A 25101-nucleotide genomic window follows, 5' to 3' on the forward strand; every position below is an offset into this window, starting at 1 on the left:
CATCGGTCGTCACCAGACCGGAGCCGCAGGCCCTCCCGAGCCCGGCCATCCGTGCCCCGCTCCCAGATCTCTATCCGTTTGGGACCATGCGCGGAGGCGGCTTTGGGGACCGGGACCGGGATCGTGACCGTGGAGGGTAAGGGGGGAGGAGGAGAGGAAAGGTCTTGTGTGAGCGGGGGGCGGGGAGGAGGTTGCTTCCTAAGGAGACCGCAGCCTGCGGTCAAGCGGAAGACTGGGGAGCCGACTGCAGGCCTAGGAGCGAAGCTTCCGACGGGGAGGCGAGGTGACCCGGGACTTAACAGCAGTTTAGTGCGGGGGCCTCTGGTGGGCCTGGGCCCCCGGATCGCTGGCGGGGCGATGGGGGGAGGGGGGCGGCGGCTTGGCGACGCCCCAGCCCCTGCTTGCGGACGGTCGTCGTGGCGCGGCGCGGCGCGGCCGGGCCTCAGCCCCACGGGCAGCAGGAGGGGAGCTCTGGCCTCCGCCGACTCAGCCCGGGCCGCCTCAGTTTACCGGCTTTCGAGCCCGGCGGGTTTGAGCGAGTCATTTGATCTCTGCAGGGCTAGTGTTCATCCGTGAAACGCGGATGTTCTTGCTGACAGAGAAGGATGAGGTCTCCGAGTTCACCCTGGGAAAGTCTTTTAACGGCAAATGGCTTCCCTGTTTATGGAACTGGAAACATGGTTCGAAACTAGAGACTTTTAAGAAGCGGACTTGCAGATTTTAAAATATTTTAAAATTACGTTTAGTTGTACTTTAACTCGAAGGAAGCACATTGGAATGCCAGCGACATTTGCTGGCATTATTTGCTGTCTAAAACTGTTGTTTGGCGGGAGGGAGGAGTTTTTTGTTTTAACGTGTTTTTTTCTTCTCTAATTGGCCTGAAGCATTAACGTCTTGGTCTAACTTGAAATTTTTTGATCTAGTAATGCCACGGTTACTGGGTTGGAAGTTAACAGGATTAAACGTTAAGTCTTCCCAGATGAGATTCAAATCCTAAGGTTCCTGTTAATCGAAAAAGTCGCTTTAAAAAAAGTTTCATCTATGAATAAAAATTTTTGGGACGCCACGTCTTAATATATATAGATTGTGTGTGTGTGACCTTGGGCGAGATCCTGAACCTTTGTGAGCAGATTTTCTCGTCCGAAGATGGGGTTGGTAATTAATTGCATTGTTCCCCGGAATTGAGATGGTGTGTGTAATTGTCTCCGTAGTAGGCATTCTGTTAAAGCTGTTTTCTCCAAACATTTTTGTCTTCTGTGGTTCAAATGCACAACTATCAGACCTAGTAGTCACACGCTCCTCAATTATTATTTGTTTTACTGTGGCTCAGCTGGTAGAGGATCCGCCTGCAATGCGGGAAACCTGGGTTCGATCCCTGGCTTGGGAACGTCCCCTGGAGAAGGGAGAGGCTACGCACTCCAGTATTCTGGCTTGGAGAATTCCGTGGACTGTATATAGTCCATGGGATCGCAAAGAGTCGGACACGACTGAGCGACTTTCACTTACTAAATAAAAAGGACTGTTTTGACTTGTACTTTGTTCGGAAAGGAAATACTTGATTTTAGCTTTAAATTCAAAAGACTATAAGTGAAATGTTTGCTGATTTTAGCTTTAAATTCAAAAGACTATAAGTGAAATGTTTGCTTAGTGTTTCACAGTATAGCCAAATTTATAGTGAATTTCAATACAACCACTTAGGGAAAAGAACTTGATGTTTCCTAGTAAAATGAAAATGACCCAGAATTCCTCTCAAGCCTTATACCCTAGACTCATAGGCCTAGAAAAACCCTTGTACATGTACTTACATATCCATGTTTATAACAGTGTTGTTTATGACAGAATATTAAAACAGTTCAAATGTCTGGATAAATTCGTCCCATAGAATACAGTACAGCAGTGAAAAAAAAATATCAGGCTGTATGATTCACAAACATAAATATTAAGTAAAAATACAAGGTGTCCTAGAAGGATAAGCTAAGTAACAGATGACAAGACCAGAATAAAAGGGAATGGTTAAAATTGGTATGATGGGGATTCTAACCTTGAAGTAGGCACATAGAAGCTACTGAAGTACTGATAACATTATTTCTTTACCATGGATGTTTTATATATATGCTTTAATAAGAAAAGGTTTATTATTTGAAAAGCCAAAAAATTGAGTTGCTGATCCATACTTAGTTTATCCCATATTGACTTTTAAGTATCAGATATTAAGAAAAGACTTAAAAAATAATGTTTCAAACAAAATAGCCTTTTGTAAGGTCTGTGCCCTAACTCCACTTTTACTATGAAATTTCTTTAATTATTTGAATTGCTATTGTTCTGTTCTTAACTGTACAGAGCTGAAATGGATTATTTTGAAAGGGGAATGAGTGAGGTAGTGCATGTACATGTACAGTCCAAACGTGCATTGTAGATGATTCTGCATGTTAATGTGTAAATCTTCGAAACTGGCATTTATTGCAAATCTAAATTAAAATTAATACTCAAAACATTAATGAGCAGCATAGTATGCAGGGGGTTAGGATATGTAGATATTTAAATGATGCAAATGCACTCAGGTTCTACAAGAGGAAAGGCTCTCTTGGATATTGTAGTCAACCTTATCCAGGTGGTAGAAAGCGTATTTTTAAGAATCCCATATTTCAAATTACAGTATATCTTTAGAGAAGGATGATATATAGCTTGGTTAAAAAGCCAATGCAATAGAGGAAAAGGAAAAACTTTGAAAAATAAGGGCTATTTTGAATAAGTCTTGAACATTGTTTTCAAAAGTTCTGTTTTCTTCTAGGTTGTTATTTTAAGGTCTGAGTAATATTGGAGTGCAGCAGCAGCATTAAAATGGCATTTTTTAGGAACAACATTTGTTGTTGTTCAGTCACTAAATTGTGTCCGACTCTTTGCAACCCTGTGGACTGCAGCACACCATGCTTCCCTGTCCTGTCTCCCAGAGTTTGCTCAAATTTGCGTCCACTGAATCAGTGGTGCTATCCAACCATCTCATCCTCTCCCTCCCTCTCTCCTGCCTTGGCTCTTTCCCAGCATTAGGGTATTTTGTGAAGAACCACATAATTAGGCAGCCAATCTCTGAAAATTAGTCTTTGGTCATTTTTCTTTGTAAGACTGACAGTTTAAAGACTTGGCTTTTTTATTTGTAGAGAACCTTAGTTATTGATAGAATTGTTAGTTGCTTCACCTAAAAGGGAGGGAGGAGGGGTCAGTCTCCTGTTTGGTCTTAAGCCTGAGGACGAGTTGAAGGTGTTGATTGGTATTGATCAACAGTAATATAAATGGAATCTGCCAGGTTCTGTCTTTTTGAATGTAAATACTTAATGGTCCCAATAAAATTTCCTGCCATCAATCTTTGTATATTTGTATTTAGAGAAATATCTAGCCAGCTCTTTAAGCCAAGAACTTTTAAGACCATTTTGAGTTCCAGGAAATTGACGTGCTTTAGAATGGTTAGTACATCTACTGCCTGTTGATTAGTAAACTCGTGGAACCACTTGCAAGATGATGTTATGAATGAGTTAGAGTAGAAAAGAAGAATTAAATTTGGTGTAGTGTTTTCAGGAGTAAGGAAATGGGATGAAAACATTGTTATTGGTACACCAAAACAATGTTCTGCACTTTAATAGGTTGAAATACAGAAATGAAGACCATCTTAGTCTTACGATTCTTCTTAGGAAACAGAACATTTCAAGTTTGGCTAATGGCCATATTTGTATTCCAGTTGAACTTGTCTGTTGTGAAAGCAAGGTAAAGCAAAAAGAATGATTTTTTAAATTGTTTTAAAGACCTTAGATAACTTTCTACCTGTCCACAATTTTGCCCTAATTTAAACTGAATGTCCTCACTTAGCTTCATTTCAGAATATTACATAACTAGCGATTTCTGTTCACTTCAGTATCTCTAGCACCACTTAAAACAATATCTGGTTTATAGTTGATACCCAGTAACTATTTGTTGAATGAATATAATTACTGCCAGTTTGTATTGAGTGTTTACTATGTCAGATACTGTTTTAAGTACACAAATATTTTTTTGGAGGGGGCTGGTAGTATCTTAAGAGTTGCATCTTTTTGCATGTTTTTATGGCACCTGAGATATTTTACTTTAAAAATACTAATAAAAACAAACAAAAAAAATACTAATAAACTGAAATTTTTGATGTTTCTAGATTTGGAGCAAGAGGTGGTGGTGGCCTTCCCCCAAAGAAGTTTGGTAATCCTGGGGAGCGTCTACGTAAAAAGAAGTGGGATTTGAGTGAGCTCCCCAAGTTTGAGAAGAATTTTTATGTTGAACATCCAGAAGTGGCAAGACTGACTCCAGTAAGTTTGAGGGGTGGTATTTATTTACCTTTTCTTCACATGCTGTAGTGAACCAAGGAGATAAATTAGCCAAAGTTTACTCATATATAGAAAGTTTACTCATATATACAAAGTTTACCCTTGTATTTTTTATTCTGGTGTGGTGGGACTTTTCCTTTGGTTCTTGTTAGGAAAGCTGATACTCGTAAGAGAAAGCACTTGATTCTCATATGTTGGTTATATTTCATCTTTCTGAGTTAACTATTCTCATGTGGAAAATGAAACTCACTACCTGCTTTGTTGACTTAGAAAGTTGTGTGAAGTTGAACATACATGAAAAGCACTGTAAGAGGTGTTAAACATACTTTCCATTGTAATTGTGAATTTGATCATTGTTATGCTTTATTGGAACATAAAGTTTTGCACATTTAGAATAAATTTGTTACTGATTTGTCTTACTTTGTTTCTTAAATAGTATGAGGTTGATGAATTACGCCGAAAGAAAGAGATTACAGTGAGAGGGGGAGATGTTTGTCCTAAACCCGTGTTTGCCTTCCATCATGCTAACTTCCCACGTAAGTGCTTTTCAGTCGGGGATATTAATTGTTAATTTAGCTTGAATGGTCACTGTGGTCATAAGTTATTTAAAGGTTTTGACCCAGCTCAGGATTTTGTTGAAAAGACAAATAGAAACTTTTCACAAAAGTTCTTCGAGTTTTTTGGGTGAGTTTATCTTTTTAATGTGCATGTGTTCTCAGTTTAGAACTTTTTTGGGTCTTTTGCAGGGGTTTTTTTTAATTTGTTTGGTTTTCATCTTTCCTTGGGGTTTTGCCTCTACGTTTTAGAAAAATAGCAAAATAAAATTGCTTTCTACCTGGATAAAATTTGGATTAGATAAACAGTAGGTGGCTTCTAGGTACCTATGCCTTGTACCTTAGATACTTTAGAGCAATGGTTTTCAAGTTTTCGAGAATAAGGGTGGATGGCTATGGCAGTAGCCTTCTTGAGAAACAGCAGGTCAAAGAACTGAATTTCAGTAACTGAAGACAAAACTACTGCTTCTCTTGGAGAGATGTAAAGCTGGATAATTATTGCCTTTGGTGAGCTTAAGTTTTTATAATTTCTTTTGGCTATAGGTTCACTTTTTAGTTTTACCTAAAAACAGTAATATCTGTTCTTGTACAGAATACGTAATGGATGTGTTGATGGATCAGCACTTCACAGAACCAACTCCAATTCAGTGCCAGGGATTTCCCTTGGCTCTTAGTGGCCGGGATATGGTGGGCATTGCTCAGACTGGCTCTGGGAAGACGTTGGCGGTATGTACCCGCAAGGGAAGACTTTGCATATTGTGGTAACTTATTTTGCTGTTGTAAATATTACATATATTCTCAATGCTTAAAATTCTAATTCAGATAGTGGAAGTAATGTTTTAGCTTTTTTAGCTATCTGAAATATGTGGAAGCATTTTATGTTCACATTTGCACTGCATATATGTGTAAGAGATGTGAATTCTGTTTTCCTTTTCCTAGTTACTTAGACATTATCAATTACTGTGATAACTTAGAACAGTTGATATAATGGCTTAGTTTTGGTATAAGACTGTCCTTCTTTCCTCCTCCAGTATTTGCTACCTGCAATTGTTCATATTAACCACCAGCCTTACTTGGAAAGAGGAGATGGCCCAATTGTAAGTGTGTTTCAGTTTGTTTATACTTCTAAAAATAACTACAATTTATTATGTTTCAGGCACTGTACTTTACATGTGTTCTCAGATTTCATTCTCAACCCCACCTTCCATATCTGGAGGAAATATTGTCTTACTGGTAAATCTTAGGTACAAAGCAGTTAAGTGACTTGCCCAGGGTCAGACAGTAATTAAATTGCTGAGCTCGAATTTGAATCAGTCTTACTTTTCTTTTTTTCTTTTTTATTTTTTTTAATATTTATTTATTTATGGCCACATGTCTTGTGGAATCTTAGTTCCCCAACCCGGGATTGAACCCATGCCCTGCTGCTTTGGAAGCACAGAGTCTTAACCACTGGACCACCAGGGAAGTCCCTCAGTCTTACTTTTAACTACTGTGCCTGTTAGCATCACATGTAGGCATTTTCTGTGCATTAAATACAGATGCACTGCTTAATTGCCCATCGGTACTATGAGGGATACAAAGGTATAAAATGAGATTCTTGATCTGTGGATAAGTCAGGTTTGGGATGTGTATTTTTTGTGTTTAAGTAATGCTTTTATAAATGTTTATAGAGCAGCACCATTTTCTTGTTTGATCATTTTCAGTTAATGCTATTTACTGTAAAATTTCAGTAGTGGTCTTCAAACATTTTGAATGTACTTAACATTTTTTTAATAGAGCTTGCACTCACTGTATGTTTGTAAATATGTACATTATACAGTATGTCTTGATGCACAACAATAAGTGCATTAACTTTTCATTACATAATATGTAATGTATTTCATATGGCTAATGGAATTAGCTATATTATCATTAACTAATGTCTAATGGATTGATATACCAAGTGAGAGTTATTGTTACCAGTGTATATGATTCCAGTTTCAAAGTGTCTTAATTTTATTTGACCAACTTCTTGTCACAATGTGTATAAATCATCCTTGTTTTTGCCAGCTTTGCCTGGCCAAGACCTTAAACTAGATGTCAGGAAAATGTCAGCTCTGCTCTTTTCTTGTTCTGATATCTAAGTAAAATTTGGGACTTGACCTGGTTTTTTTACAGGAATATTGTAGCTACTTAATCATTTTGTGAGTTGTTTAGTTAAAACTAGGTAATACAGTCTATAAATCTACTTACGTAGCACACATTAATGAATCGTGTCAAAAGTCAGCCATCATACTACATGGCAAATATTAGTTCTCAAATTGGATTGACCAAAAGATTCATTCAGGTTTTTCTGTAAGATGTTAGGGATATAATTTTTAGCCACATTACAGTGCAATATCTTACACCTGCTGCCTTCTCAAGCCCCCACCCCAGATTAGACAATAGAGAATTAAATAACCTTTTTGTACTTTTTTTTGTCCCCCTTAAACTTGGGGTGGTGTCTCAAATGATTTGTTTGTTTTAGTGTCTAGTTCTGGCTCCTACCAGAGAGCTTGCCCAGCAAGTACAGCAAGTGGCCGATGACTATGGCAAATGTTCCAGATTGAAGAGCACTTGCATTTATGGAGGTGCTCCTAAAGGTCCCCAGATTCGAGATTTAGAGAGAGGTAAGAAAAAAAGACCGTTTAAGAATTTTTAGTTTCATTTTACCAGGTTTTGTAAGTGAAATTGAAGAAGAAAATAGTGGATTTCTGGTGGGGTGGGGGGGAATCAGTATTTCAGTAGCTTAGAAATTCTCAAATATGGTTAAAATGCTATTTTAGGAAAGTCCAGTGTGGCTAGAGACTTTAACGGGATTTCAGATGTTTATACATAAATTCTTGTTACATCATGTTTTTTCCAGGTACTTGTTGAAGCTTGAACAGCATTTAAAGAATTCTTAGTTGAATAGATCTTTGGTTTTGTTTTACAGGTGTTGAGATCTGTATAGCTACTCCTGGACGCCTGATAGATTTCCTGGAGTCAGGAAAGACAAATCTTCGCCGATGTACTTACCTTGTACTGGATGAAGCTGACAGAATGCTTGATATGGGCTTTGAACCCCAAATTCGTAAAATTGTTGACCAAATCAGGGTGTGTAAAGCTTATGTTTTTTTATACCCTTTGCCTATAGTGGTTCCTTAATCTAAAAGAAAGTCTGTCTTTTCCGGATAGCCTGATCGGCAGACATTAATGTGGAGTGCCACCTGGCCGAAAGAAGTAAGACAGCTGGCAGAGGATTTCCTTCGTGATTACACGCAGATCAACGTAGGCAATCTGGAGTTGAGTGCCAACCACAACATCCTCCAGATTGTGGATGTCTGCATGGAAAGTGAAAAAGACCACAAGTATGAGAGATTCCACTGTTTTGATAATGCTGATAAAACTTTTCCTCTAATAATCTTCTAAAATTAAAGTGTTATGCATAGAAGCCAGTATTTCCTAGCCTTGAACACATTAAAAGCATTGTTTTCCAACAATCCATTCTTTATGTTATCAGATCATTGAGGTTAAAGGCCAAGAATTCTGGATTCTTGAATTTGACCAGCTCTGATAATTCCCAGCTGTATTGAAAGTTATTTGAAAAGAAGATACTAAAACTTTGAAGGGTTGATACTGGAAACGTAATATATAAGGAGGTCTTCTCTAGATGACTTCATTGTTTCGTCTTTTTTCAGGTTAATCCAACTTATGGAGGAAATAATGGCTGAAAAGGAAAATAAAACCATAATATTTGTAGAGACGAAGAGACGCTGTGATGACCTCACTCGAAGGATGCGCAGAGATGGGTAAGTGCAGCAATGATGTAATTAATTTGCCTTGGACTTTATAATTCAGTAGGAATTTCTAAATTGGTACTCTTAATGTTGTATAGTACATGAATAATTCCTAATATGTACTTGGCTTTTTTTTCTGACAGTTGGCCAGCTATGTGTATCCATGGAGACAAGAGTCAACCAGAAAGAGATTGGGTACTTAATGGTGAGTTCAAAACTAAGCATTGTCCTTACAGTGTATTTCAGGGATAGACCAACATTCTGTAAAGAGCCAAATAGTAAATATTTTCAGCTTTGCAGATTTTATAGTGGTTTGTGTCACAACTGTTCAGCTGCTATTGCAGCACAAATATAGCCATAGACATTATGTAAAGAGAGCCTGGCTGTGTTCCAGCAAAACTTTATTGTAAAAATGGGCTTTGTGCCACATTTGATCTGTAGACCAGAGTTTGCCTAGCTCTGCTCTGGTTTTTTGAATATTGGGGGCATTTTTGTCATCTCCACTGTACTCTTTTTTTTTTTTTTTCCACTGTACTCTTAATGTCAGTAATGATGGGTCTTTATACTACTTTTCCACCACTTAAACCACTTTATCTAATAAGTTCTTGCCTTTATAGATATGTACAGTGGCCCGGAAGCTCCCAGAAATTTCAGTGGAGGCTTCATCATGTTAACTCGGTCTCCATCTCCTCTCATCTCCTCTGAGGATTGAGAGTGGAGCTCCAAGTTCCAAACTTCTATCATGGCTTGGTCTTTCTGGTGACCAACTTCTGTCCAGGAGCTCTTCTGGAGCCCATCGTGTCATTTCGTTAGAATAAGAGACCTCTTATCACTCAGGAAATTTGAGGGATTTAGGAACTCTTGTTCAGGTACCAGGGTCAAAGGCTTTTAAGTATTAGAATAAAAAATTCTCCTAGCATCTGTTTCACAAGGGTTTTAGGAGCTCAGTGCCAGGAACTGAGGGTAGAGACCTATAGATTGGTCTCTATTTCATATATATATATATGAAATTAATACATATGTGAAATATATATTATTGAATATATATGTGAAATTATATTATTTCATATATATATAATATATATTTTATTTTTATATATATATTCTGTTATTTCACAGGGCAAAGCTATGGTTTCCCCTTTCATTTCACGTCTTTTAAACTTCCTCTCCCTTTCCCTATCCCTTCCCCCACCTCGACTTTTGGTTTTATTTGGGAGATTACTTTGCTGTCACAATTTAAGAGAAGAAAAATTCCAACTCATGTTAATTTTGTTACAAACTGCTCCACCATTTTAATGTTACTCATTGTTAGGTAACTTTTTAATCTATTGCTTCTCTGCTAATGGTGAATATAATAAATATTTTCAAAAGAATTACTGTTACCTTTAAATTTAAAACAGCTTGGTATGTTCTGACACCATTACTTGAAATTTTAACGTGGTAGAAAAGGTCAGAGAGCTGGGGATGTTTATTTGGTCACTTTTTAAGGTACATCACATAGCTTTGATTTTATAACTTACATGATATCATCCTTGTTTTGCAGAGTTCCGTTCTGGAAAGGCTCCCATTCTCATTGCCACAGATGTAGCCTCCCGTGGGCTAGGTTTGTATAGATAGGTGTCTCTGTCAATGGTATATGTATCTTTTGGTTTAAAGATTTGCTTGTCATTTCACATTAGAGTTGCATATACATGTGTTTAGATAAATATTTAAAAGAGAAGAATTACATACAAAGTACGTGATTTCCCCCCCACCCCCCACATTTTTTTTTAAAACCTTGGTGGGTTTTTTGTTTGTTTTTTATTTTCTTTTTATTTTCAAAGTCTCTTCCTGCTCCTAACAAACAGGCTTTGGTCTGCAGCAAGGCCTAGGCATGACTATTTAAACAGTTGGAGGGAGAGGAGACATTCAGTTGAACAGCTCAACTTCCTGGTTTTATTCTATTTTCTGGGTGAATAGAATGAGCTTGATTGAACCTAGCTATTAGAAGCTGGTTTCTTCAGTTACTTTTTTCTCCCTCTACAAACATATCTGTGGAGGTACAATTCCATGAATGCCAATAATATTCTTGGGATTTAGTAAGTCTATAAATATGATACCTTTCAGCAATTAAATCTGCTTTGCCCAATTTAATTTACTGAAGTAAAATTATCATGAGCACTCAGTTATCCCCTCTTCCCACTCATAGTCATATTATTGATGTGCTGTCTTCCAATTTAAGATCTTAATCTGAAACTGATGTTCTGGAGTTTAAACCCATTATGATTTTATGCAGAGATGTGGTACTTTAGCCCATTCTGAGAAAAATAGGTGTAATTCAAAACTTAATTTTAAAGAATGACAAGAGTATTTCTATTACAAAGATACTTTTAAATTGACATCTTTCTTGCTGAGTAAGGCGAGAAGCAACCGTATTCCCTGTGATACTCAACATAAAGCAAGTATTTGAACTGGATTACAAAAGGAATGAAGGCTTTTTATACATTGCACTCAACGTATTCCCTCCTTCAGAGGTGGTGACTTGCAGCCATGACTGAAAGATTGTCTCTACCCTCTGAGGTCATGTCTGGATCTGTGCGGTTAGAACTTGGGCCTGTTGGGAGAAGAGGCTGAAGCCTGAAAGCAGTTTACATAAAAGCTTTCAGTGATGGTGGTTTTTAAACAGGCTTGCTATGTGCTGGTAGCTTCTTTGTGCATCTTGCCTAGACAATTTAAAATATTTGTTCCATGTCCCCCTGCATTTCTAAACCAAATCAATTGGCTGCCATTAGAATAACTTAGACTCTTCATCCCACCCCCACTCATCCAAGAGAGGGGAGAGGGAACGTATCTGAGTCTGTTTCTTGTTACTCAACATCAGTGCTTGTTTTGGGCCCCTTTGTTTGCTGCCTTGTAAAAATCAAAAGGAAAGGGGAAACCCACCAAAATGGCAGAATGCTGACCAAGGTCCTACAAGATCCTGGAAAGTGAAGGCTTCTACCTCATAGACAGGGGTGCAATTTTCAGCTGAGTCACCAGGCCTTTTTTCACTTCCTGTCGAACGATGGCCTCTTAAATATTCCCTTCAGGTAAGTTCTCTGATTCCCATAACTTTATAATAGTTGTCCTCAGGAAATAATAGTCATCCTAGTCATCTTTATAATAGTCATCCTATTTATTCCCCTTCCAATGGGATATTTTTAATTTTTCCTTTTTTTTTGTTTAAACTGCACACTGTTAAGCTGAAAGTATTGAATTTATTTTGTTTTGTTTTTTAACAGAAGCTTTGATAGCAGCTGCAGATCACTCAGTACATGGCCGAGGCAAATCTACATTGGCCGGAAGCAGCTCTAGATGAGCCTATTGGCTAGTCTCAGCCCCTCCCAGTTAGTGATTGGAGATTCAGGCCATGTCATAGGGCTTCTCAGACAAAAAGTTCTTACCCTAGGCAGCTGGCTAAAACAGTAACTTTTTGATTGCTTACTCTGCAACAGCATCTTCTCTAAAGCCACCAAGGTAATATTGTGACAGTGCACAAATAACATCAGGGCAGGCTAGACTGGAGAAAACCAAATTCTGCACTTGCTCTTACATGCCCTTAGCCTGCTATATGTGCACATACAAGAAGCCTTTCTAGTCTGAAGAACTTGCACCATGTCTGTCCCCTATTGAACCTCTCCAAAAATACTCCCAAGTGTTAGTACCTGAACTGTTGACTCCAGTCCCCAGTGCTTTCTAGCAGGAAAGCACAAATCTTCATCCAGTGCAATAATTCAGCCTGCTCTGCTGCCTGTGGTCATACACAATGAGACTGACTAAGGAGCATTCTAGCTCTGAAGATGCGATCATGGAGCATAATTCCCTACTTTCCCCATCTCACATCCATCCTGGCCCTGTAAATTTTTGTTTTCCTTTTGTTACATCATCAACCCTAGCCGGAGACTCACGCTGCCCCCTGTGATAACTGCCTTCTCGTCTTTCTGGTGTGATTTCAGGACTTTAGGGGTCAGTAAAGACTGAGGAGCCTTTATTGTAATAAGAAACAGACATAATGCCCCTTTCTTCACAGGCCCTTTAACAACAGCTGAATTTTTTTTTTTAATCATCTCCCCTTTCCCCTGAAATTAATCCAGTCTGGGCAATAGATGCAGTCTGACCCTTTGGATGTAACTTACATTTTTTTATTAATTATTTTTTTCTACAATCACCCCAATTATCCTTGGGGGAGGCGTTGGAGGACCTGAAATTTTTACCCGAACCCAGGTTCTCCGGCGCTTGGCAACCAAATGGGGCTACAGAGAAGCATCTAAGCCAGTTCACAGAGCGAGCGTGTGTGGGGACTTCTCACTGCCACGGACCCTTGATGCATGCTCCCCGCGCTCCAGTGGTCCCGTGTCAGAAGGCGGAGTTTTCGAAAGGAGGCCGCCAAAAATAAAAGGCAAAGAGACGGGATCGGCTGCAGCGGTTTCCCAAAGGAGGAGGGAGTGTGCATCGGTCTGGTAACAAACAGAGAATGTTTTTTAATTATTTATATCACAAAAATCTGTGTTTTATCTAGGATATTTTCTGAATATTCTTTGTAAAATGCAGATTTTTTTTCCACAAAACATTAGGATTCTTTGTTATATTCTTAAATTTGTTTGTTTAAGTAGGTAAAAATATACATTTAGTTGGAAGCATTACACTAACATTTACATACTTAAAAGCTTTAGGAGGTTGTTCAATTCCCAGCAGTGGACAGAACATTAAACTTGTGTCTCAAGGTTTCATGATGTTTTCCCACACTCTTTGGCTATTTAATTTTCCAGGTTATGTAGATAATCTTTGATAATTGAAGTAAGGACTGAGTTGAAGTAACCTTGAGTTGAGAAAAAAAACTCATTTGGCAGAGCTGGGCTTGGTATAGTACAGTGAAATTTTAGTGTAATGTGCTCTTGTGGTAATTGAAAGAAGAAAGATAATTTGGATGTTTCTGCAAAGGAAAATAAGTGTATTTAACTTTGGCTCTGATCAGTTTTGTCTTTTTTTAATATAAGCAAAAATTTCTTAATCTAAGTATCTTAAGTCTCCATGTAAATGTAGTAATAAAGTATATGAAGTTTTTGTGTTTTTGTTTTTTTTTGTTGTTTGTTTTTTGTTTTCATTTTGCTCTGTGACTGGTTTAAAGGTAAGTTTGTTATATTACTGGTAGATTTTGCCAGGCTCTCCCAACAGAGTAGAAGTGATTTGGCCTTGTAGCTTAATGGTGGTATTACCTTAAACATTCCAGTTTTGACAAAGATGGAACTGGAATTTGGTACAACTCCTGTCAGTATGTTGGTTAAAATATGAAAGAGGCAGGAGTTTGAATGGTTGAATGGGATTCCCTTAGGATTTTACAGCTGATGCTTTCTCTGCATGTCCCAAGCATCATTAATCCTCTTTTACTCTGTTGGGATGAGTCTTTTTTGTTCCTGTTCAGAGTGGTTACTAACTTAGTCTTCTCTCCTCTTGCTGTCATCTGCATTCGTGCTTCCCACCTGTTGTTGGCATGTCCTTTACCTTCTCTTTCCCTGCCACATCAACCTACACACTGACTCATCGTTGGCTTTGAAGATGTGGAAGATGTCAAGTTTGTGATCAACTATGACTATCCAAACAGCTCAGAGGATTATGTGCACCGTATTGGCCGAACAGCCCGTAGCACCAACAAGGGCACTGCCTACACCTTCTTTACCCCAGGGAACCTAAAGCAGGCCCGAGAGTTGATCAAAGTGCTAGAAGAGGCTAATCAGGCTATCAATCCAAAATTGATGCAGCTGGTGGACCACAGAGGAGGCGGCGGAGGAGGGGGTAAGGGTAAGTCCTGGAGTTTTCCAGGTACTGCCAAGGTATCTTTTTGTGTGTTCATTGTGCCCTGTTTGTTGTTGATCCAGTGGAGGTTAATGTTAACGTTGCTTAGTAATTGTTCATAATCTCTTTTGAGTAAGACAGTAAGAGGTTTGAGTGACTATCATAGCCTTAGGTAGTATGTTTTGAGTTTTCCATATGGGGAAATCAGTAATGTTATAGAGGCATAGTTACTGGATTTGAATTGGACAGTTGTGAGATATACTGGCTAGGATCTGTTTCATGCCCTTTCCTTCAGCTTACTATATGTTGAAGCTCTACATCACAATTCCCTTAGAAGTTTTTTTTTTTTTTTTTTTTTTTAAATTATCTTTATTTCTTTTTTTTTTTTTTTTTAAATTTTTTTATTAGTTGGAGGCTAATTACTTCACACCCTTAGAAGTTTTTAAAAGTACAGACTTTTTTTAAGTGGGCTTGGAATTGAACTAGGAACCTGAACTTTTCAAAACCCTAAAGCTTGAGAGATTACTCTGATGCAATTAAGGTCTGCAAAGTAACATTTGAGAACCAGTGTGCCCTAGTAGAGGATTCCTTTGTGGTCATATGAACCTAGCTGCTTGGGGGTTTTGTTTTTAAATCATCCTTACCATTTTTCCTACATTTTCAAGAGTGTGTTTCTTGGTAGTCCTCAAAGAAAAGGCAAAAGATGAAAAGTTGAATATCCTTTAATGTTTACCATTCTTTGAAGGTATCTTCTTAAAGAACCAAATTATGAGTATATTTTTAAAGTAGTGATTTGGAAGCTGACTTGGCTAAAGATCAAGAAAGAATATTGAATACTTTCATATCTAGTAACATTTTTATATGTGGTTATGTCTGGATCATATATCTGGCGTTGAAAATTCTTGTGTCTTCATTAGGCGGCCGTTCTCGATACCGGACCACTTCTTCAGCCAACAATCCCAATTTGATGTATCAGGATGAGTGTGACCGGAGGCTTCGAGGGGTCAAAGATGGTGGCCGGAGAGACTCTGCAAGCTATCGGGATCGTGGTGAAACCGATAGAGCCGGTTATGCTAACGGCAGTGGCTATGGAAGTCCAAATTCTGCCTTTGGAGCACAAGCAGGCCAATACACCTATGGTCAAGGCACCTATGGGGCAGCTGCTTATGGCACCAGTGGTTACACAGCCCAAGAATATGGCGCCGGCACTTACGGGGCCAGTAGCACCACCTCAACTGGGAGAAGTTCACAGAGCTCTAGCCAGCAGTTTAGTGGGATAGGCCGGTCTGGGCAGCAGCCACAGCCACTGATGTCACAGCAGTTTGCACAGCCTCCAGGAGCTACTAATATGATAGGTTACATGGGGCAGACTGCCTACCAATACCCCCCTCCTCCTCCTCCCCCTCCTCCTTCACGTAAGTGAAGCCACTCAAGTGGTAGTGACTTGTGCAGACTTAACTACATTTAAAGGAACTCTATCTTTTCCTTTTTTCTCTTCCCTTTTTCTTTCTCTTTTATAATTTTTCCCCAGCCATTGTGATTTGTCTTTTCATGCAGATTAGTTAGGATTCACTGCCAGGTTTCTTCTGCCTGCCAAAATGATCCAGTCTGTAATAACAGATTTTGTAAAAGTATATATATGTATGTATAGCCGACTGGAAGAGATTTTCCCCCCAACTTCTTGCATGTTGAGGATATTTGAGCTATTTTTCATCTTAAAAGAAAAAGTAAGGTATTAGGCCCTTTTGTGGGAGCCCCCCCCCGCTTTTTTTTTTGTCCTGAGTTTGGGTGGGGGGTGGAGGGTTGAACTCTGCAGAAGATGGCGCCTGTGCTTTAAATTGCTCTCGTACTGGGATAGAAAACCAAGAAGGAGTTCCCTACACATTTTCTGTATTTTTTTTTTCTTTGATCTTTTTCAAGCTGGAACAGGGTTCCTTAGGCCTGATGAGTTTTTAAGACAGTGCTTTGCCATTGTCATTGTGGCTCATTGCTTCTTAAGTGCATTTGATAGTTTAAAAAGAAAAATCCTGATTGGCTTTGTCTCCTTTACATTCTGCCTTCCCCCTTCCCAAGTATTGAAACAACCATTTCTAATTGTCAGGTTAGAAATTAAATTGCTGAGATAAGAGTTTTTATAAGTGTATCTTTAAAAACCCAAATGTTTATTGCAATGGTTAAATGTAGTGTCTCAGCATCTGGGTGGAAGCTGCCTATTTTTCTTCCCCATGACCAGGGACCATCTGAAATATATCTTCCTAACCAGACAGCTGCTGTGAGCAGAAGGAACATAAATGCTCACTGGAAATTTATTAACCGGTTAAATATGCATTCACCTGCAGTGTAGGAACTAGTTTAATTATAAACAATATAGTCAGTGGGCAAATTTTCTTTTTAAACTCAGTATTTGTAGAGCTAGAATAACAGCAACTCTTCACTGGCTACTCAGCCTTTTGGGCCAAATTATCTTTAAGGGTCTAAAGGGTTTATTGAGAAAGAACTCTTATAAGTCTTCATACTGTGTTCTCTTCAGTGCTTTGTAACAGCTTTTGGATGCACTTTTTCCTCAGCATCCTTTGACACTCAGCTTTTTACAGGTAGGTAGTGCTTAATAAAAGTTACAGAGGACTAAAGCCCAAGTCCTTTTACTTTTCCTCCACCTGAAAGGTAGGTGAGATTGTCCCTTTTGTAGTAATACCAGCTGTTTTACCGAGACTTCCTATAGCAGATGGGCCTGGAAAGAAAATTCTGCTCTTATGTTCACTGTAAGAGGACAAGGAGATGAGACAGCCTCAGAAATCTCTTTATTTCCAGTGTGGAACTGTTACTTTTTTATTGGTGTTATCCAGTATTGTTGATGGTGTAGTTAAAGGGGGAAGCCTTCATTGCATTCTTTGGCTTAGGCCTGAGAGTGCTTACTGGTTTGTAAGATCAAAATATCTAAATGTTTGAGGTCTTTGTTTTCCTCTTAAAATTCTTCAGGGAGAGAGAAGGGATTGTTTCTGAGGGGTACTGAAAAGTGTGGTTGAATGTGCAACATACAGGTAGGTTGTCAGCATAAGCTGAAATATATGCATGTGAGAACTTTGACATCTTTTTTCCCCCCTACTTTCTTCTTTCTTAACTACTCTTTTTTTCTCCTCGTAGAAGTTGAGGCTGAGGGAGGATGGTAGGCACAGGAGAAACACGGCAGCACTTCTCTGTGCTTTCAAACCAAAGTGTCTCCTGCACGAAAGAAGTGTGTCTCAGCACTGATTAGTCCACTGTAGATTTTTTTTTTATACACCAAAATCTGATTTTAACACAAAGGTGCCACCATGGGGGTGTCCTCTCTTGTAACTGAAAACATCACTTTGTGAGAAAGGTCTTGGGGCAAACAAGCAGTTAAGTATTTGGTCTGCTTGCTTCCCTTTTTCCACCAGGGATTGTTATGATAAAGTCAAAATAACAGCATATCCTGAAACTCAAAAGCTGTTGTGGCCTGAGCACAGCTAAAATCTTAGTATTACTGAGCTTTTCCTATATAGCTCCAGAATGAAGTCTTCTGCCTTTGTGTCTGCCACTCATTCAGGTTCTGCCTTTGCTTCAGAACATGAGCAGAAGAATTCTCATTTGATGCTAATAATTGCAGTCATGACTGAAACTCATTTAGGGGAAGGAGTTCTATATTAAGCTGTGGGGCTGCTTCTCCCCATTGCTCCCTAACAATTCATTGTGTGGACTTCTCTCATCTAAAAGGTTGGTGGCTTTTGCTTGGGATCAGTGCTCTCTATTTATGTCCTTGCTGGTCTCTGAACACATTCCTGTTGCATTAAGACTTGAAAGATTTGTAGATGTGTGATGTTCAGGCACAGGATGCTAAGAGCTTATGTTACTATTCTTAGTTTGTAAATTGTCCTTTTGATACCATCTTGTTTCTTTTGTAGGTATAAATAAAACACTGTTGACAATAAGGTGTGAGATTTTTATTGCTTAAAAAAAGGTGTAATCTAATGATAGTCTCTTATTTTTATTTGCTTCAAGACCATGTTTGATTGACTTGACACCTTAGCACCTAAAACTGTGAAAGGGAGGTGGGATTTAATTGGTCTTAAAGTGAAAAAAAATTTGAGTCACAAAGCATCAAGACAACACCTAGTAGGTAAAAAGCCTGTGTTTCCTCATAACATTTCCCACCTGTTGGTGACACCTTTGTATCTTGACTCCCTAAACATGATGGTCTCCTACCTGGAAAGTGAAAATTAACCACAACAGTATACTCATTTGGGGCTTTTGTCTCATACACAGTAGGGTGTATTTCCAGATTGGGATTGGCTGTTCGTTTTCATGAGTCTCACACCAGGGCCTTTAAGAGAACAAGAGTTGACTCCATCCATTCTAAGGTTTGCTTGACTGTTCAGTTGACATTGTGAGGGTGCACCATGCTTGCATGATTGGCCCATTTTAATTACCTCTATAATTTAAGGGAGAGAGAGATGAGAAAATAGAAGGATCAGTGCTTTGCTAAATTCCACATGAAGTATTTCTCTGACTTCAGTTTGAACATTTGGTTAGTTGAATCACCCAGGAGAACACGTCGGATGGCTTGTTTGGTGTCCTTGTTAGGGTGTAGAACATCTCTGATGGCCTTCAAATTGGCATTGGAAGACTTAACTTCTTTCCTTTAAGGACTAGAAGAAAATGAAGCTGAAATTAGAATTTTTCATGAAAGGACTCCTTTACAACTTTGTCTAATCTTAGTATCTAATGCCCTTTTCACAGGTGTTCACTTAGATGTTAAGGGAAGATGCCACTGCCGGTTAACTGCAGATACACTGACTCCACCTTGGACACATGCCACCACTCCCTCTTTTGATAGGCCATGAATCTAGCAGTTGTCCTTAATTCTGTTTCCCATCTCACAGCACATCACCAGTTTTCATCAGCTGCACTGATGTCCCCATCTCTCTACTGGTGACCTCCTGCTGGACAATTACAATTGCCCCATATCTCCCTACTCGGGCTGCCTTTTCTCCCACACAGCAGTTGGTGGACTGGTTTTCATATGACCCTGTTGCTGCTATTTGTGATTAGAATGCAATGTGAATGTTTTACCCTGACTTAATGAGACCCTAGGTGATAAATCTGGATTGATTGATACCTCTAGGATTATAGGGCTTCCCTGGTGGCTCAGAAGGTAAAGCATCTGCTTACAATGCAGGACACCCGGGTTCGATCCCTGGGTTGGGAAGATCCTCTGGAAAAGGAAATGGCAACCCACTCCAGTACTCTTGCCTGGAATCTCATGGATGGAGGAGCATGGTAGGCTACAGTCCATGGGGTGGCAAAGTCGGACATGACTGAGCGATTTCACTAGGATTATAGACTGACCATACTAGCCATTTTGTCTTGTTATCATGCCAGGCTGGTTTCTGCCTTGGGGCTTACACATGACAACCTTTATTGCCCTAACCCAAGTGTCAAATGTCATATCACAGCTGTCTTCCCTGCACACTGTACATAAAAATAGGATTATTGGTCTGTATTTTTTCATTGCACTTAGTTTCCTGAAAACATTTTTGTCTTCTGTGTTAGAATGTAAGCACCATAAAGCACAGACTTGCCTGTGTTCACTTCCATATCCCCTCGAATACTGAGTGGATTATTAATCCTGAGCCGGTGCCAGTGACACTGTTCTCCCAGCACCTACCTTTGGTCACATACAAGTAGAAGAAGTCACAGTAGAAGATGGTTTGTACTACCCCAGACACCACTGCAATTTGGTCATAGAAATTCTCAGTCTGGTACCGCCTGATCCAGTTAGCCAGGTAGAGTGCCCGGTATAGCCCAAGAAAGAACAGATAGTGAGTAGTAATGGTCTCAGCCTCTCCAGTCTTGCTGATCATGAAGAGCTGGGGCAGGATGGCCACTGATTCCAGGTAGATGGAGAAAGTCCAGAGGATCTGAGCCAAAGAGAAGGTTCCAGAGGAGGCTGATCAAGAATGGGCCACCTTTAGTTACCAAAACAATGTTTATTTGGTGAGAATATAGTGAAGCAAAACTATTTTTTTTAAGATAAACTATTTCACCATTTTTTCAGGTTTTATTTACTTAATAGCCTCTCCACACAGCTTGCAGGACCAGAGATTGAACCAAGGCCACAGGCAGTGAAAGCCTGAAACCCCAACCACCAGATGGTCAGGGAACTCCAGAATCATGTTCTTGAAATTTTTAAATGTTGTCATCAGTGTATCATTCTACCCCTTTCTTTGTAAGTAAAAAAAATATTTTAAAAGATTAAAGTGTACTGCTTTTTCCAGAACAGTATGAATGTTGCTATGGAACAATTTTTTGGGGGGGAACAATTTTTAATTGTTGCAGAATTCTATCATATAAACTCGCCTTAATTGAGGCTCTGGTTTCTCAAAATACAATCCATGAATATCAGCATCACAATCTCCTCATGCTCATTGCCCCACAGATTCTTGAGTCAAGGGGCCAGACCTACCAAGTTGGAAAACGGTCTGGACTGTGCTTTAGTATCCATTAATCACCTGTTGAACAGAGGGTCTCAGCCTTATGTGGTGCTGTGATGCCTGCTTTGTTTATGAACACAACTATTTAGATGTGCCAATTTTTAAGAAGAGCACTGTGGATAGCTTATTGGTAATTTCTAAACTCAACAAGTAACAGCCACAGTTGTGGTAGAAAGCTAGCCCTGACATTACCAAGGTGAGGGTTTTAGGGAATGTGTTTACCTTTGGAAATGAGTACTCTGGGTCCCCTCCCTTACCTCCAGAGGAGTGAAACTGTAGTTCTCAAGGAAGGAGAGGCCAATGACTGGGACCAGAAGAAACTCCAGGCGGAATGTGTCATTCTCACTGTCAAACGTTTTCCGAAATTTCCCATAGATCATGTACACTGTGATGTAGGCACAGAGGAGAAAAACCACCTGAAAAGGGAGACAGACACGGGAATCAATGGAAGTCATTTCCCAACCTATTTTTGGGGCTTCAAAGTTACCCTAAATACAGTTCAGTCGTTCAGTCGTGTCTGACTTTGCGACCCCATGGACTACATCAAGCCAGGCCTCCCTGTCCATCACCAGCTCCTGGAGTCTGCTCAAACTCATGTCCATTGAGTTGGTGATGCCATCTAATCATCTCATCTCTGTCGTCCCCTTCTCCCACCTTCAATCTTTTCCAACATCCAGGTCTTTTCCAATGAGTCAGTTCTTCACATCAGGTGGCCAAAGTATTGGAGTTTCAGCTTCAGCGTCAGTACTTCCGATGAATATTCAGGACTTATTTCCTTTAGGGTGGACTGGTTGGATCTCCTTGCTGGGGACTCAAGAGTCTTCTCCAACACCACAGTTCAAAAGCATCAATTCTTTGGCGCTCAGCTTTCTTTTCTTACATCCATACATGACTACTGGAAAAACTATAACTTAGACTAGACGGACCTTTGTTGGCAAAGTAATGTCTCTGCTTTTTAATATGCTGTCTAGGTTGGTCATAGCTTTTCTTCCAAGGAGCAAGTGTCTTTTAATTTCATGGCTACAGTCACCATCTGCAGTGATTTTGGAGCCCCAAAAGATAGTCTCTTATTGTTTCCATTGTTTTCCCATCTATTTGCCATGAAGTGATGGGACCAGATGCCGTGATCTTAAGTTTTCTGAATGCTGAGTTTTAAGCCAACTTTTTCACTCTCCTCTTTCACTTTCATCAAGAGGCTCTTTAGTTCTTCACTTTCTGCCATAAGGGTGGTGTCATCTGCATATCTGAGGTTACTGATAGTTCTCCCGGCAATCTTGATTCCAGCTTGTGCTTCATCCAGCCTGACATTTCGCATGATGTACTCTGTATATAAGTTAAATAAGCAAGGTGACAATATATAGCCTTGACATACTCTTCCCAATTTGGAACCAGTCTGTTGTTTCATATCCAGTTCTAACTGTTGCTTCCTGACCTGCATACAGATTTTTCAGGAGGCAGGTCAGGTGGTCTGGTATTCCCATCTCTTTCAGAATTTTCCACAGTTAGTTGTGATCTACACAGTCAAAGGCTTTGGCATAGTCAATAAAGCAGAAGTAGGTGTTTTTCTGGAATTCTGTTGCTTTTTCGATGATCCAACGGATGTTAGCAATTTGATCTCTGGTTCCTCTGCCTTTTCTTAATCCAGCTTGAACATCTGGAAGTTCACAGTTCATGTACTGTTGCCTGAGTTGGGACCTACCAAACCTGAGGGCGAGTATTCTGCCTTCAGTTGGAAAAGGTGTGTTTGAAATTTCTCTTGGGTCAATGACAGAATCTGAAGCTAATGGTCTTTTTGTTAAGTGACTCCATGCTTCTAACTGGGACTGATAGTGCTACCATGATGACCCAGAGGTGCCCAGGTGTCCTCTCACTGTGGAGCATTAAGCAAAAAGAAAAAAAAGAACAGGTCTTTGTTGAGTGATTTAGCAGTAGCATTCCAGGGCTCTTTTAAAGCCTCAAGTTCTTGGGTCTGCACCAGTGAATTGAGAGCATACTTCCACAAAGACTAAAATTCCTTGACTCAGGTGATAATCAATCCTTCAGAAAAGTGCTCTTTTCCTAACTAGAGTAGCTGTCCTCCAGCATATAATGGTTTTATAATTGGCCTCTAACCTAGGCCAGAGGCTCTCAAATCTGAATGTGCATCAAAATACAGAGGGCTGCCCCTGCCCCTACCCTCAGGGACAGGGGGGTTTCACTTAGTGGGTCTGATTAGGCCTGAGAATTTTGCATTTCTAGCACATTCCTGTGTGATATTGCTGGTGGTGGTCCAGGACCACACTGGCCTAGAAAAGTGTTTGCACTTCAAAATTCAGATTATTTCCTCAAAGCCTTTTTCTCACCAGAACGAGGCACACGTGCTCTGTGTCACCATACCCCCACGTAACAATACTCATCGCTGCTTGTGATCATATGTTCTGTAAATGTCTATGGACCAGCCTGTCTCCCCTTGGAGAGGAGATTCCCTAAGAGGGTCCATGCCCTGTCTGCCTCTGAATCTAACTCAGGTCCCAGCACATAACAAATGCTGGAATGAGTGAATGAATCAATGAAATGGAGATCACTTCTTCATTTCACATATTTGGAAACTGGCCTCTTTGAATATCCTAGGTCTACAGTTCCTGCCAGGACTGCCCAAGCCAAACCCTTGGGAAGAGAAATTAACTAAGCAGGCAGTGTTTGCTGCTTCTGTGTTGGATTTAAGTAGACAGCGATTTCAGGACCTCAGATTGAAGTTCACACTGAGTTCAACACACCATAAGGAAGAGCATCCTCCATTCTACCAATTCTAGGAACAAGATGCCCAGAATCCCAAAAGGACATCTCTGATATGGAGAAAGAGAACTCACTTTTAGTTAAATACCTTCTGGGAGCTAGGTACATTACATAGATTCCCATGTTATCTTCACAATAGCCCGGCAAGATAGGATTCCGCCCATGTAGCTTTTTCACCTTAAAAACGGTCCTCCTATTAGACAATGTGCCCAACTAAAAACTACATATTTCAGCCTCCTTTGCAGATAAGGATGGTCAGTGACATGCAGATGGAAGTCACTGGAAAGCTCGATGAAAAGGGTTTACCCAGCTGGCAGGCACCCTATTGCTCTTTCTTCCCTTCCTCCTCCTTCCTATCCCAAATGTGATGTGATGGTAGGAGCTCTAGCACCTATTTTGTGACCCTGAGGCAAACTTAAGGATAGATATCACATTCAAGCTAGCTATATCATTTTCAGGGCTTCTTGTTAAAAAATAAGAATTTCAAAATGGCAACAGCAAAGCAATAAACCAAGCATAGGGCCCTTCTGAGCAACTGCATGGGTAACAAACTCAAGTACTGGTCACACTAAAGCCGGCAGAGCAGAAAGTTAAAAGAAGCTGACATTCCAGGCTTAGACTACCCACTTCCAGATTTTGTTTTATGAGTAAGGTAAAAATAAATCCTAACATTATTAAAATAATCTACATCTCTGCTACCAGCATCCAGTTACATCCCATTTTACTGACTCTGAAATCTGTGGACTCTTTCCACTAAATTGTGTTGGATGATTGGTTAAAGCCTCAGAAAATGTCTCACTCCAACACAACCTCACAGCTATGACCCAGGGCTGAAAGCTGTTCAGTTTCTCCTTCTGTAAAATAGGACCAAACTTCAAAGCAACAGCTTCCCACTGCAAAACTGAATCCAAATGGTTCACCTGCACCATCTGCCTTCACCCAGCCCTCTGTCCGCATCCCCACCACCAGCAGGCAGCCCTGGCCTTCTGATCTCCCACTGAGTCTGCCTTCTGTCTGCCTTTTGAATACATCAAGCTTGTTCCTGTCTTGGAGGGGGTCTTTGCACCAGTTATTCCTTCTGCTTGGAAATGTCTTCCTCTGAGCTTTGTTTCCTGTGTCATTCGAATCTCAGTTTACACATCCCCTCTTTGGAGAGGCCCTTCTTGACCACACTCTCTAAATAGCTCCCTCAGTGCAGTCACTCAGTTGTGTCCGACTCTTTGCAACCCCATGGACTGCAGCATGCCAGGCTTCCCTGTCCATCACCAACTCCCAGAGCTTGCTCAAACTCATGTCCACTGAG

The 25101-nt window shown here is 40.0% G+C and overlaps 2 protein-coding genes across 3 annotated transcripts in view; one reads left to right on the forward strand and one right to left on the reverse strand.

Moving 5' to 3' along the window:
• Positions 1-18461, forward strand: DDX17 (DEAD-box helicase 17). Of its 2 annotated transcripts, none has more exons than XM_043882586.1 (13): positions 1-136; positions 4181-4331; positions 4786-4885; positions 5496-5629; positions 5935-6000; positions 7410-7551; positions 7857-8017; positions 8099-8271; positions 8602-8712; positions 8844-8905; positions 10244-10303; positions 14275-14517; positions 15429-18461. In XM_043882586.1, exons 1-13 carry the CDS (start codon positions 87-89, stop codon positions 15932-15934), a joined length of 1959 nt encoding a protein of 652 aa, XP_043738521.1. In that variant the 5' UTR covers positions 1-86; the 3' UTR covers positions 15935-18461. The 2 variants fall into 2 exon arrangements, with proteins under 2 accessions (XP_043738521.1, XP_043738523.1); XM_043882588.1 differs by having other exon boundaries at positions 14275-14511.
• Positions 18459-25101, reverse strand: part of KDELR3 (KDEL endoplasmic reticulum protein retention receptor 3) — a 13422-nt gene continuing 6779 nt past the window's right edge. The window contains exons 3-5 of the mRNA XM_043882589.1: positions 21281-21439; positions 20198-20450; positions 18459-19178 (exon numbers count right to left, since the gene is read on the reverse strand). Of these exons, the coding sequence (XP_043738524.1) occupies positions 19138-19178; positions 20198-20450; positions 21281-21439 (453 nt within the window). The 3' untranslated portion in view covers positions 18459-19137. The remainder of the gene's footprint in view (positions 19179-20197; positions 20451-21280; positions 21440-25101) is intronic.

This window comes from Cervus elaphus, chromosome 22 (genome assembly GCF_910594005.1).
Source record: "Cervus elaphus chromosome 22, mCerEla1.1, whole genome shotgun sequence".
Classification (NCBI taxonomy): Eukaryota; Metazoa; Chordata; class Mammalia; order Artiodactyla; family Cervidae; genus Cervus; species Cervus elaphus.